Below are 15,359 nucleotides of genomic sequence, written 5' to 3' on the forward strand. Positions count from 1 at the left end.
TACTGTGTTGTCATTGGCAGCTGCGCAGTTGAGACCATAGAACCATTGATTGTTACATAATTTTACAAAAATGAAGGCAACACCAGAAAATGTACACATCACAGTAAAACATATCCAAGAAAAAATATCTGCAGATGCTGGAAATCCAAAGCAACAAACAAAATGCTGGAGGAGCTCAGCAGGCCAGACAGCATCTAGGGAAAAGAATAAACAGTCGACGTATCGGGCTGAGACCCTTCATCAGGACTGAAAAGGAAGACTAAGATGATGGGGTGGAGGGGAGGAAGAAGTACAAGGTGGCAGGTGATAGGTGAAACCAGAAGGGGAGTGGGGGTGAAGTAAAGAGCTGGGAAGTTGATTGGTGAAAGAGGTAAAGGGCTTGAGAAGAGGGGATCTGATAGGAGAGGTCAGAATACCATGGAAGAAAGTGAAGGGGGAGGAACACCAGAGCGAGGTGATGGGCGGATGAGAAGAGAAGGTGTGAGAGGGAAACAGGAATGTGGACTGCAGAAGTGGGGGGTGGTAATAATCAGAAGTTTAAGAAATCAATGTTCATCCCATCAGGTTGGAGGCTGCCCAGACAGAATATAGGTGTTCCCCTCCAACCTGAGAACAGCCTCATTGTGGAAATAGGGGAGGCCACAGACTGACATGTCGGAATGGGAATGGGAAGTAGAATTGAAATAGGTGGCCACTGGGATATCCTGCTTTTTGTAGCGGACAGAGCAAAGGTACTTGATGAAGTGGTCTCCCGATCTACATTGGGTGTCACCAATATACAGGAGGCCACACCGGGTGCTCTGGATACAACAGATGACCCCAACAGACTCACAGGTGAAGTACCACCTCAACTGGAAGGACTTGTTTGGAGCGAGGAGGTGTAGGGGCAGGTGTGGCACTTGTTCTGCTTGCAAGGATAAGTGTCAGGAGGGAGATCAGTGGGGAGGGATGAATGGACAAGGGAGTTTCCCCTACTGCTTCCATTGAAATTGAGTGCCAACAGCCAAGGACAAGCAAGGACAGAACTTTTACAGCAGAGTGGTTCCTACTTCTGAGGAAGAACAACACTGTCATTGTGAAATTGTCAGCAAATAAATCAACCAATCCAGAAGGTATTGGAATGGAACCCATCAGCACAGTGAGTAATTGATCCACTGAAATGAAGGTGAGTTAAGGGAAAAGGACTAAGATAGGCTGATGAGAAGGTATTCCAATGAAGCATAAAAGTCAGTGTTGACTGTTTGTCCCTTTTCCCTTTTCTGTGCTGTTCAATCTGTCGGTGAATAAATTTCCTTGCTGTGGTGTAAACATTATAGTCCTGATTGAAAACCAGCTACTTCCTCACAAACACAATTAATGATGGCGTCCTTATTTCTTGGACAAGGACAATAGATCGTAGTGAGAGATTTCAAAATAGTTGGTGATATTTCTACCCCCAAAATTTCTGCTTTCATGATTTCTGGGCAGTATACAGTCGCAGATGCATCAAGATGCAATTAGAAATGCACAAGAAATGATTACTAAAACTGTGGTGAGGGGTTGTTCATCGATAGAGGCAGGTTTAAAAGGCAGAAGAATTGGTGCTGAATTGTTTGAAATACGTCTTATACACAGAGGTCTGTAGGATTTTCAAAGTCATGTAAAGTCTGGCCTGCTTAACGCAGTATGTTCTGGAGGTAGGTTTCCATGCACTATTACAGTACATATTCAGTTTCATGTAAATTACAAAATTCTACAAGACAGTGGCTTTGCCAGCTGCCACTGTAAAACACACTGAATCCTTCCTCCTTGACCTGTACTTAACCAGAGAATGAAGTAGAATTACCAGAAAATCACATGAGAATTTTGACACAGTGATTGTGTTAGGCAGTAGAAATAAAGGGCCAGGATTTGTAAATGGAAACACAAATCATGCCAAGGAATAGTAGAATAAGTTTCAAGTGCTGAATGGCCTTTTTCCTGCTTCCTCTTTTCACAAGATGGTGCCTCACAAGCCCTTTTGGCAAATGTTAAGAATGTTGTCGGAGTATTCTTTAAACGATGAATGTTTCTTACAATATAAGACCATAAGATATAGGAGCGGAATTAAAGCAACACACACAAAATGCTGGAGGAACTCGGCAGACTGGGAAGCATCAACAGATAAAAAGTTAAGTCGACATTTTGGGCTGAGACACTTCGGCAGGACTGGGGAAAATAGATGAGGAGTAGATTTAAAAGGTAGAGGGGGGAGAGAGAGAAACACAAGGTGATGGGTAAAATCGGGAGGGGGAGGGATGAAGTAAAGAGCTGGGAAGTTGATTGGTGAAAGAGACATAGGGCTGGAGAATGGGAGAGTCTGATTGGAGAGGACAGAAGGCCATGGAAGAAAGAAAAGTGGGAGGAGCACCAGAGGGAGATGATGGGCAGGCAAGGAGATAAGGTGAGAGAGGGAAAAGGGGATGGGGAATGGTGAAAGAGAGGGCGGGAAGCTTTTACTGGAAGCTTGAGAAATCAATGTTCATGCCATCAGGTTGGAGGCCAACCAGAAGGAGTATAAGGTGTTGTTCCTCCAACCTGAGTGTGGCCTCATTGCGACAGTGAAGGAACCCATGGATTGATATATCGGAATGGGAATGGGAAGTGGAATTAAAATGGGTGGCCACCTGGAGATTTTGCTTCTTCTGGTGGATGGAGCATAAGTGCTCGGCAAAGTGGTCTCCCGATCTACATCATGTCTCACCGATATACAAGAGGCCACACCGCAAGCACGGAATACAATATATGATCCTAACAGACTCACAGGTGAAGTGTCACCTCATCTGGAAGGATGTTTGGGGCCCTGTGAGGGAGGAGGTGAAGCACTTGTTCCACTTGCAAGGATAAGTGCCAGGAGGGAGATCAGTGGGAAGGGAGTCACATAGGGAGAAATCCCTGCAGAAAGCAGAAAGTGGGGAAGAGGGAAAGATGTGCTTGGAAGTGGAATCCCGTTGGAGGTGGCGGAAGTTCCAGAGAGCTATGTGCTGGACGCAGAGGCTAGTGCGGTGGTAGGTGAGGACAAGAGGAACCCTATCCCAGGTACGGTGGCAGGAGGATGGGGTAAGAGCAGGCGTGTGTGAAGTGCAAGAGATGCAGTTGAAGGCAGCGTTGGTAGTGGAGGAAATGAAGCCTCTTTCTTTTAAAAGGAAGCACATCTCCTTCATTCTAGAATGAAAAGCCTCATCCTGAGAGCAGATGCAGCAGAGGCAGAGGATTTGAGAGAAGGGGGTGGCGGTTTTACAAGTGACAGGTGGAAGGAGGTATGGTCCAGGTAGCCGTGAGAGTCAGTGGGTTTATAATAGACATCAGTAAATAAGCTGGCTCCAAAGATATAGACAGTGAGGTCGAGAAAGGGGAGGGAGATGTTGGAAATAGACCAGGTAAATTTGAGGGCAGGGTGGAAGTGAGAGACAAAGTTGATGAAGTCAACGAGTTCCTCATGGGTGCAGGAAGCTGCACCAATTCAGTCATCAATGTAGCGTAGCAAAAACTGGGGAATGACACCAGTGTAGGCTTGGAACATATACTGTTCCACGTAGCCGACAAACAGGCAGGCATAGCTGGGACCCATGCGAGTGCCCATGGCTACCCCCTTTTGTTTGAAGGAAGTGGGAGGAGCCAAATAAGAAATTATTTAGAGTGAGGACAAGTTTCGCCAGATGGAGGAGAGTGGTGGTGGAAGGGAACTGGTCGGGTCTGGTGTCCAGAAAGAAACGGAGTGCTTTGAGGTCTTCCAGGTGGGGGATAGAAGTGTATAGGGTCTGGACATCCGTAGTGAGGATGATGAGGGCCCAGGGAACTTGAAATCATCTAAAAGATCCGGAGCATGTGAAGTGTCACGGATGTAGGTACGAGGGACTGAACTGAGGGGATAAAACTGAGTTAAGGTATGCAGATATAAGTTCAGTGGGGCAGGAACAAGCAGAAACAATGGGTCCACCTGGACAAGCGGGTTTGTGGATCTTGGGTAAGAGGTAGAAATGGGAGGTGTAGGGTGTGGGAACTATAAGGTTGGTGGCAGTGGATGGAGAAGTGAGTCAGTTTACAAAAATCAAGAGAGGCGTTAAACAAGGGTGTGCTTTCTCCCCGATTTACTTAATGTGTACAGTGAAGCAATATTACAAAAAATATGAGACATCTTGGGAATCAAATTGTCGGTGAAAACATCAATAATTTCAGATATGCAGATGACACTGTGTTAATTGCAAGTATGGAGGAAGAACTGCAAAACTTAGTTGATATAGTTGTTGAAGAAAGTGCAAAAATGGGTCTATTTATCAATTGCAAAAAGGCAGAATGTATGGTAATATCCAAAAAGAAGGGGAATCCTATCTGCAGGCTGAGAATAAACGGGGAAGAAATAAAACAAGTACAGAACTTTTGCTACTTAGGAAGCTGGGTGACATCAGATGGCAGGTGCGACATGGACATCAAAAGAAGAATAGAAATGGCAAAAGACACCTTTACAAGAATGAAGAGTATACTGACCAACACTAAACTATGCATGACAACCCGCCTCAGAGTACTGAAATGTTACATTTATCCAGTTATATTTTATGGCTCAGAATGTTGGACAATATCTAGTAAAATGAGGAAACAAATTGAAGCAGCAGAGATGTGGTTTTTGAGGAGGATGCAAAGAATATCATGGATGAAATGAATATCTAACGAGGATGTCATGAACAGAGCAAACACAGAAAGAGAAATAATGTATGGGATCATGAAAAGGCAACATAACTTCATTGGACATGTGATTAGGAAAGAGGAGTTAAAATGCATGGTAATTATGGGAAAGATTGAAGGGAAGAAAGTAAGAGGAAGACAAAGACAAATGATGATGGAGACAGCAACCAGAGAACTGGAAATGAATACCAATGAATTGATCCACTTGACCCAAAACAGGAGTGTGTGGGCCATGGCAGTCAAAGCTCAAACTGGGCATGGCACCTGATGATGATGATGATGATGATGATGGCAGTGGATGGGAGATCCCCAGAGCTAATAATGATGGTGTGGTTTTCCTCAGTGGGATCCTGTTTGAGGGATAAGTAAGAGGAGGTGTCTGAGAGTTGGTGCTGGGCCTCAGCAAAGTAGAGGTCAGTCTGCCAGCCTACTATATCACCCCCATTCTCTGTGGGTTTAATGGTGAGGTTAAGATTAGTGTGGAGGGAGTGGAGAGCAAAGTGTTCGGAGGGGGTGAGGTTGGAATTGCAGAGAGGAGTGTTGAAGTCAAGATAGTTGATGTTCCATCGGCAGTTGGCAATGCAAAGGTCCAGAATAGGCAGGAGACCAGGGCAGGGTGTCCAGGAAGAGGAGAACGGTTGAAGATGGGAGAAGGGGGTCATCGGTGGAGGGTGGAGAGTCCTTGCCAAAGAATTAGGCTTGGAGATGGCAACGGTGAAAGAATTACACTTTTCATTCCCATTCCGATATGTTAATCCATGGCCTCCACTGCGGTCACGATGAGGCCACACTCAGGTCGGAAGAATAACACCTTATATTCCGTCTGGGTAGCCTCCAAACTGATGGCATGAACATCGATTTCTCGAACTTCTGGTAATGGTTGCCCCTTTCCTTCAGCATTCCCCATCCCCTTTTCCCTCTCTCCCCTTATCTCATTGCCTGCCTGTTGCATCCTTCTGGTGATCTTCTCTGCTTTTCTTTCTTCCATGGCCTTCTGTCCTCTCCTATCAAACTTCCCCTTCTCTAGCCCTGTATCTCTTTCACCAATCAACTTCCCAGTTTTTTACTTCATCCCTCCCCCTCTGGTTTCACCTATAGCTTGGTGTTTCTCTCTCCCTTGCCCCACCATTTAAATCTACTCCTCATCTTTTTCTCTGAAGTCCTGTTGAAGGCTCTTGGCCTGAAACATCGACAGTAATTTTTTCCATGGATGCTGCCAGGCCTGCTGAGTTCCTCCAGTATTTTGTGTGCGTTGCTTGGATTTCCAGCATCCGCAGATTTTCTCTTATTTGTGGTAGGAGCAGAACTAGGTTATTTGGCCTATCGAGTCTGCTCCGCCATTTCTTCATGGCTGATCCACTTTCCCTCTCAATCCCAATCTCCCAACTTCTGGCCCATACCTTTTCATGCTTTGACTTATCAAGAATCTATCAACCTCTGCCTTAAATATACCCAATGATTCTGCCTCCACAGCCACCTGTGGCAACAAGTTCCATAGATCTACCACTCTTTGGCAAAAGAAATTAGAATAAATTAATCTAGGAAGAAATCACCCAATGACATGATTATTATTACTTTACTTTATTATTGCCAAACAATTGATACTAGAGCATACAATCATTACAGCGATATTTGATTCTGCGCTTTGTGCTCCCTGGAGTACAAATCGATAGTAAGTATAATAAAAATTTAAATTATAAATCATAAATAGAAAATAGAAAAGGGAAAGTAAGGTAGTGCAAAAAAATCGAGGGACAGGTCTGGATATTTGGAGGGTACGGTTCAGATCTGGGTCAGGATCCGTTCAGCAGTCTCATCACAGTTGGAAAGAAGCTGTTCCCAAGTCTGGTCGTGCAAGTCTTCAAGCTCCTGAGCCTTCTCCCGGAGGGAAGAGGGACGAAAAGTGTGTTGGCTGGGTGGGTCGTGTCCTTGATTATCCTGGCAGCACTGCTCCGACAGCGTGCGGTGTAAAGTGAGTCCAAGGACAGAAGATTGGTTTGTGTGATGTGCTGGGCTGTGTTCACGATCTTCTGCAGCTTCTTCCGGTCTTGGACAGGACAACTTCCATACCAGGTTGTGATGCACCCTAGAAGAATGCTTTCTACAGTGCATCTATAAAAATTAGTGAGGGTTTTAGGGGACAGGCCAAATTTCTTTAGCTTTCACAGGAAGTAAAGGCGCTGGTAGGCCTTCTTGACAGTGGACTCTGCTTGATTGGACCAGGTCAGGTCATTTGTGATATTGACCTGAGGAACTTAAAGCTTTTGACCTGTTCCACTTGCGCACAATCAATGTAGATGGGGTTGTGCGGTCCGTTACTCCTTCTGAGGTCAACAACCAATTCATTCGTCTTGCTGACGTTGAGGGATAGGTTATTGTCTTCACACCATGACACCAGGTTCTTAATTTCCTCTCTGTACTCAAAGTCATCTTTACCCGAGATACGGCCTACAATTGAAGCGGAAGCAATAAGATTATCACATTATTCATTTAATAAGGAGTCTTCAGGACTGTGCCTTGATTATCCCTTAACCAATCCATATGAAAATCTTTGGAAGGTTCCCAATAATCACGTTGCTCCCGGTAGCAAATAATCAATTTCCATTAGCTGCAGATTTGTCAAATTATTAAATTAAACAACGAAGAACCGATACAAAAGCATTGTTGAAGAAGATCTTTTTGTAAGCAGAGATTAGAAAGGCTCCTTCCTTTCTTTTATTAGTTTATGGATAACTAGTTATTTAAAAAACAAGAGATTAATATATTAATAGTGGAAAATAGGAACAGATATAAGCCATTCAGCCTTTATGCTATTCTGTTATCCTGGCAGTCAATCTCTGCCTTCATTCCATTTATCTTCCTTGGCTCTACGTTCCACAGTTCCGAAGCTTACCAAAAATCTATCAATCATTACTTTGAAATTTTCATTTGATATAGCCAGGGACAGGGCTTTACCAGCTGTCAAAGCCATATTGTGAATACAGCCAGCTGTCTCTGCATGCCTGGGGTCAGGACTGTATCCAGAGCTGGGCTCCTGTGGAAATTGTTGAGGGAAAGAGTGCAGCCAGCAGTCTAGAGGAAAAGCAAGATGTACCCCAACTGCTCTTTGCAGGTGGTTATTCTCTCTTCTCCTCTTTCCCATTGGGCAGAACATACAAGAGCTTGAAAACTCATTCTATCAGGCCTATTGACAGCTTCTATCCCACTGTTATCAGATTGTTGAATGGACATCTTATACTTAATCTCTCAGTTTTGGCATTTGCACTTTATTTGTCCACCTGTACCACACTCTCTCTGTAACTATAACACTATATTCTGCATTCTGCTTTCTATTTATTACCTCGATGTACCTGTATTGGATGGAATGCAGGCAAGAGCTTTTCACTGTGGCAAGAATAAACCAAATAGTGTACATGCCTTGGTTTTAAGGTTATTTTACCCCTTTGCCTACTTCAGCACCAGGGGAAGTATATTCTCTCCTTTAAAACTAGCAACACTTTTATTCAGTTTAAACACATAATTTTACCACGTAATCCTGAATGAAGCATGAGATTAGTGTTAGCAACTCATAAACCAGAGGAGCTGGGCTATTCGACCCATCAAGTCTGCTCCACCATTCAGTTATGGCTGACTTATTATCCCTCTCAACCCCATTCTCCTGCTTTCTCCTCATAAACTTTGATTTCCATAACAAAAAACATAAGAAATTTCACTTTTAATATACCCAATGACTTGGCCTCTGCAGCCTCTGTACCATAGATTCAACAGCCTCTGGCTAAAGAAATTCCTCCTCATCTCTTTTCCAAAGGGACATCATATTCTGAGGCTGTGTCTTCTGGTCCTAACTACCCCTGCTAGAGGAAATATTCTCTCCACGTCCTCTCTATCTAGGCCTTCCAGTGGTTTCAATGAGAACCCCCCCCCCCATTCTTCTGAACTCCAGCGAGTCCAGGCCCAGAGGCATCAAACGCTTACATTAACCCATCCTTGTAAGTTCACTGCATGACGCATATGTTACACACGTGAAAGCAGATCTGCTGGGGCTGTTACCTCCTGGATCTGCAGCTTCCCGTCAGCGGTGACATCATATGCAGACATAAATCGCTCTTTCATTTTCTGGACCTTTCTAGCACTCAGGTCGCCGCCCTGGTAAAGTCAAGCAAAGTCGATGCATATTTGTTAGAATTCAATTCATTTAGGATTGTAGAACACAGGAATAGGCCCTTCAGCCTATTGAGTCTGTACTCACTCTCATTCCAGTTTGTTTTCCCCACATTCCCCTCAACTTCTCTTCGACCTACCACTCATCTACAAGCCAGATGCAATTACAGTGATTACTTAACCTCCCAACTCTCACGGTTTTGGGATGTGAGGGGAAAGTAGATCATCCATGGAAATCCCACATGTTCACAGAGAGAACACGCATGTTCCACGGGGAGAGCACTGGAGGTTGGATTGAAACTGTGTTATTATGTGCGAATATCATAAAGAACTTCAGTCCCCAGTAGGGAATGCGGGTGGAACTGAAGCTTCAATGGTGACAGGGTTGCATTTCAGTATCGAAATGTGTCAGCAATAAAATATTCTAGCGTTTACCCACAACAAGTCTGAGTTTATTAAGAACAAACAGTGTCGGAAGTCTAAATATGGAGAGTAAATGAATACCATGTGCGACTGAGGAAGAGATGCTAGTGATGTAGGGTAGCTGCTGGCCAGGCAGCACTTCATGTCACTGAATTTATTGGGAAATTCAGGTGAGAAGCCAAGAGTTCCCGCTACGGATAAGCTAAGTCCTCCCATACCTATGCAGTTTATCGACAATCTAACGGATAACTGAAAACCCTTTGAACAGCAATTCAATATATATTTAGCAGCTAGAAGAACAGTGATGGAGGATGATAAATTGAAAACATCTATTTATCTGCATGTAATTGGCGAAGATGCTTTGGACATCTATAACTGCTCTTAAACTGATGAGACAGCTTTTACATTGGACACTCTGATGACAAAATTTGAGAGATATAAGTTTTTTTCCTGTGACCAGAGCTTTGACAAATACTCAGCCGAGCTACACATACTGAGTAAGTCCTGTGAATTTGGAGATTTGAGAAACTCACTAGTTAGAGACAGAATAGTTCACAGAACTTCTGGTAATGGGCTCAGAGGGAAAGATTGCTGTGTGAAAAGATTTGACGCTGGAAAAGGCTGTGAATATGTGTAGGGCAGCAAGGACTACATGAGAACGAGCTAAGGAGCCAGACAGGGCTGACACAACAGTGCGTGCAGTGAAAACAGAGGAGCAGCACACAGGGCATTTCCCAAAGCACCAGCAAAGCCAAAAGGAAGGCTCAATCAGCAGATGTGTAGGTAGTCACATTACAAAGACATGTCCTGCTTATGGAAAGTCCTGCAATAATTTTGCAAAGTGCTACGAAGCTGGGGCTACCAAGAGAAAGGTGTACATGATTGACGAGGAAATGGAGGAAGTCTTTCTGGATTGTCTATAGACTGCAGATACTGGTAAAACAGAATGGGCTGTCATGGTGACTACAAATAGGACAGTAATTCCATTCAAACTCAACACCGGAGCCCAGGTGAATCTGTTATCCATGGATGATTCCAAGACGCTTGAAGTATTTATCCAGCGAAGTTAAAAATGACAGACTATACTGGAGTGAACGTTACAATAAAAGGGGGCCGTATAATTACCTTTGAGTACAAGGGGCAGCACCTAAAAGCACAACTCCTGATCATAGAAAAGCAAGTATAGCTAATATTAGATCTGAGTGCATGCAAGAAGCTCAACCTGGTGAAAGGAGTTTTTGCAGTGGCTTCACAGATCAAAGATGACCACACTTCACTCATGGAAGAGTATGCAGATACCTTTAAGGGGCTTGGATGCTTCCCTGATGTACACAAAATTCACGTAGACAAGATGGTAGCTCCTGTTGTCCATGCATACAGGAAAGTTCTGTTTGCACTTAGAGACAAACTCAAGCAAGAACTAGCATGCATGGAACGGATACATGAAACACAGAAAAATGAAGAAGCAACAGACTGGGTGAGCTCATTGGTGACTGTGCAAAAGAAAAATGGAGCATTATGGATATGTCTAGACCCAAGAGAACTCAATAAATTCATCAAGAGAAAGCATTTGAAATTGCCAGCACGGGAATTTCCCGGTTTAGCAAGCTCGATGTGTCATTTGGGTTTTGGCAGGTGAAGCTTGATAAGGCAAGTTCGAGACTGTATACTTTTAACACACCACAGGGAAGATACTGCTTTCTTTGACTATCATTTGGGATTGTGCCTGCACCAGAAGTCTACCATAAAACCATGCACATCACCTTTGAGGGCATAACTGGTGCTGAGATCATGATGGATGATATCATCATCTTGGGGTCCACCAAGGATGGACATGATGCACGACTGAGACAAGTGCCTGATAAGACATGGAATGTCAATTTGAAATTAAATTAAGAGAAATGTGAGATTGGTGTTAGGACACTGACTTTCATAGGAGACGTCATATCGAAAGAGAGAGTCAAGCCTGACTCATGAAAGACATCAGCCATTGAAAATATGAAGAGACCCCAAAACAAAACAAAGAGAATTTGAGATGTTTCCTGGGGATGGTGACTTACCTGACTTAGTTCATCCCTCCACTGTCTACTATGTCAGCACCATTTAGATCACTACCTGGACAGCATTATGAGTGGATTTGGTCTCATGAGTGAGAAGAGTGTTTCCAGATGCTGAAAGAAGTCCTACCTGCAGAGCCCATGCTGAAGTTTTATGATGTGGAAAGGTACACTAGGATCTTGGCTGATGCATCTTGCATGGCCTTGGAGCAGTACTACTGCAGCAGCATGATAACACATGGCAACCTGTGGCCTATGCATCAAGGGCTTTAACAAGTGTGGAAGCCAACTATGCACAGATGAGAAAGAGCTTCTTACCAGCATACATGCACACAAAAGGAGGCAGACCTTAAACCACTGGTCTCCAACGTACAAACCACTGCATGATAGTCCCATGAGGATGCAGTGCATGTTGATAAGGCTGCAGAAATATGATGTGAAGATTATCTGCACACCTGCAAAACATACGTTTGCTGCTGATGCATTGTCTCGAGCAGTGAACAAGAAAGGAAAGAGTGACCAAGAGATTAATGCTGATATACAGGCCTATGTTGACATGATTGTCACCTCCATTCCCGTATCCCCAATAGAACAGAGAAGATTAGGAAAGCAGCAGGGATGGATGAAGCAATGAAAGTCCTCAAAGATCCAATACAGAAAGCATGATCAGCAACTAAGAATGACTGTCCAATGCATATTCGGGATTATTGGGCTTGCAGAGCTGAACTGTCAGTAGTGGAAGATGGGGTCTTTGAAGTGAACGGGTTTGTGATTCCAGTGTCGCTGCACAAGCAAGTGCTCCAGAAGGTACATGAAGGAAAATGTAAGTGAAGAGCTTGTGAAGTGACGTACTGGCCAAGAATGAACCAAGACATCAGCCAGACGACTGCTTCATGTTAAATATGACTTACCTGCAGACGAAAACAGCAAACATAACCACTTACGCCATACCCTGTACCAAACAGGGTTCAAAGTTGGAGTGGATTTGTTTGAATGTAGTGGGAAGAGTTATATTGTTGTAACAGACTATGTTTCCAATTACCCAGAGGTTGCATCACTGCAATCAACATCCAGCAAAGTGGTCATCACCTTCCTGAAAGCTGAGTTTGCAAGGCATGGAGTTCCATGTGAGGTAGTATCAGACAATGGTCCACAAGTTTCCACCTGTGAATTTGAGTCCTTTGCCAATGATTTAGAGGTTTTGATATAACTTCAAGCCCACATTACCCAAAACCTAATGGCTTAGCTGAGAGTTCGGTCAGATAGTGAAGAGCCTCATGAAGAAGGCACAAAATGGATGAGAGGATTTTCACAAATGTCTGATTTACAGAAATGCACCATTCCATAGGCTTTCACCAGCCCCAGTGCTGATGGGTTGATGCATACACACTAACCTTCCAATGCACAAAAACCTGTTGACACTGGAAGGAGCAGACAAGGTCAATTTAGCTAAGGAGAAAGGGAAAGAGAAACAGGAACAGTACAACAACAAGACTCCAAAAAGCCTACAAGTTCTGAAGTCTGGGGATCAAGTGCGAATTCAAGATCACAATTCTGGCACATGGTCATGCAAGGATATGTGCAAGAGGAAATTGCTCCATGTTCCTACCAAATCCAGCAAGAGTGAGGACGGCCTCTGAGAAGGAACTATGTGGATCTACGACCACAACCACCAACCCAAAGCTGTGACACATCATCTGTCAGTACATCAAAGGGGCCAGCAGACGTAAAACATGAACATGTTGATCAGAGTTCTCAGAAAGACACAAATAATAACACACGAAGTGCAAGCAATACACCGGTGGAAACATATAGCAGACCAAAAAGGATCATTAAGTCACCTCAAAGACCGACTGAAAGTTACCGAGTAGATAAGGGTCTGGCCACAGAATGTAGATATCTTTGTTGGAATGGTTTATTGTCCCTTGCAGGTTTATGAGGACATAGTATTGTGTTTGTTTTTCTTTAAAAGGGGAAGATGTGATATTATGTGTGTATATAATAAAGAACTTCAATTCCCATTGGGCAATATGGGCGATTCATCCTAAACTGCAAGCTTTGATGGTGACAGGGTCACATGTGCTCAGTGTTGAACAGTGTTAGCAATAAAATGTTCCAGTGTTTACCCATGCCAAGCTTGTCTTTATTAAGAACAAACATAACAGAACAAAGTTCACAGGAGCTGTGAGGCACCAGCTCTCCTAGATATGCCATTGCATTGCCCTGTGATTTACAGCACCCAGTCACATACTACATGTTTTCCTAAACCGCTGCTCATGGTATTTATGGCCGCTTAAACTGTGCCCTTCAGAGAGAGACTGTATTGCTTGCGTCCAGTGTTCAAATGATTACTTATGGTATACATTAGCATCAGCTCCCTTCGCACTTACACATTATAATCTCTTCCAAACAAAACAGTTTTTGAACACTGAAATTCTGATGACATTACTTGTGCTTTGGCCAACAATTCTACCATGAAGCAGGGTGTCCAGTAATTCTGCCTTTGTGGGCTCCACCATCTGCTGTGCATAAACACAAAGACCTGGAGAAACTGAATGGGTCAGGAAGTTTCTCTGGAGGGAAATGGGCAGTCGGCATTTTGACTTGAGACCCTTCACCTTATGCCTGCTGTGCACATAACAATCTCACAGTTCCCAGTGTTGATCTTCTGCTGAAAGTGCAAAACCTTGGCAAACTAGTAATACTAAGGAAGTGATGCTGGTGTCAGAGGACAGGGATCAAAAACAACATCAAAATGGTAAAATTGAAACCAGTAGATAATTTCCATCCAACGTTTGTATAATCACAGGTATATCCAGTCTCCTCTAAGTTCCATACCTAGAGGCAAAACCATCTACACTAATCCTATGTTGCAATGCTACTTTAACTTCTGTTGTGAAATAAAGTTTTTAAAAATTTCATTAACATTAGAGCTAAATTATTTACTCAGAACCCATTGAAAATTACCTTTTATATCATACTGCTGTAAATAGAATCCTCAGTTATTGAATCCTTTAGGATACTTTGCACATTATACAAATTGATTCAGATGCAGAATACTGAATGCTAATGTTATTGATTTGCATTCCTGGTGGCAAAGTTTGCCAGTGGGGAGTACGTGTTGAACATTAAAATGAAAGATCACTGTCCTTCAAAATCTGTAAAACTGCTCTCAGATTTATTTGAACTTTTATTCAATACTATTAATAGCCACAAGGTTGAATGAATCTAGGAGTAGAAGTGCCTACTCATAGATTGTGGGTTACCAGCCAAAGTAAATTGCCCTAAACCTGGACAAGTGGCAGAATCTGGGGGAAGATTATGGGAATGTGGGGAGAATAAAATGAATTCAGTGTAAATGAATGTTTGTTGCCTGAAGCAGGCTTACAATAACGCAATGAAATAGAAGCAGGAATATGCCACCCGGCCCCTGAAGCCTGCCCTGCCATTCAATATGATCATAGTTGATCTACACTGACCTCAAATCATCTTCTGAGCCAGTTCCCCATCACTCAATTCCACCATCTTTCAAATATTTATCTGTCTCCATCTTGTATCTGTTGATTTGGCCTCCACCACCCACTGGGACAGAGAAATTCAGAATCACCATCCTCTGAGAGGAGACAGTTCTATTCTCCTCAGTTTTATATTAACTGCTTCTCAATTTGCAGGAACGTCCTCTTGCTTGTCACTCTGCCACTAGTAAAACATCTCAACATCTACCTTGCCAAGTTCCCAAAGGATCTTATATGTTGAACAAGGTCACTTCTCATTCTTCTAAACTCCAGGAATTCAGACCCAAACTGCTTACCCTCTCTTGATAGGACAACCCTCTCATTCCAGGAATTAGCCTGGTGGATCTTCTTTGAACTGACCTCAATGCTACTATCTCCTGGGTGAAAGAGGCAGTTTCTATGTTGTATGACTCTGACTTGCTGTATATAGCTCATGCAAGTAGACTAATACAATAAAAGCTCAAGGTGTGCATGCACATCTGACTTATACATGCACACTCTT

At 43.4% G+C, this 15,359-nt stretch overlaps 1 protein-coding gene across 1 annotated transcript in view; it reads right to left on the minus strand.

The window, feature by feature from the left end:
* The window catches only part of scgn (secretagogin, EF-hand calcium binding protein), a 62,484-nt gene that overhangs the window by 25,966 nt on the left and 21,159 nt on the right, over positions 1-15,359 (minus strand). The window contains exon 3 of the mRNA XM_072283066.1: positions 8,752-8,847. Within this exon, the coding sequence (XP_072139167.1) occupies positions 8,752-8,847 (96 nt within the window). The remainder of the gene's footprint in view (positions 1-8,751; positions 8,848-15,359) is intronic.

The sequence above is a fragment of the Mobula birostris genome, chromosome 19, assembly GCF_030028105.1.
Source record: "Mobula birostris isolate sMobBir1 chromosome 19, sMobBir1.hap1, whole genome shotgun sequence".
In the NCBI taxonomy this organism is placed as follows: domain Eukaryota; kingdom Metazoa; phylum Chordata; class Chondrichthyes; order Myliobatiformes; family Myliobatidae; genus Mobula; species Mobula birostris.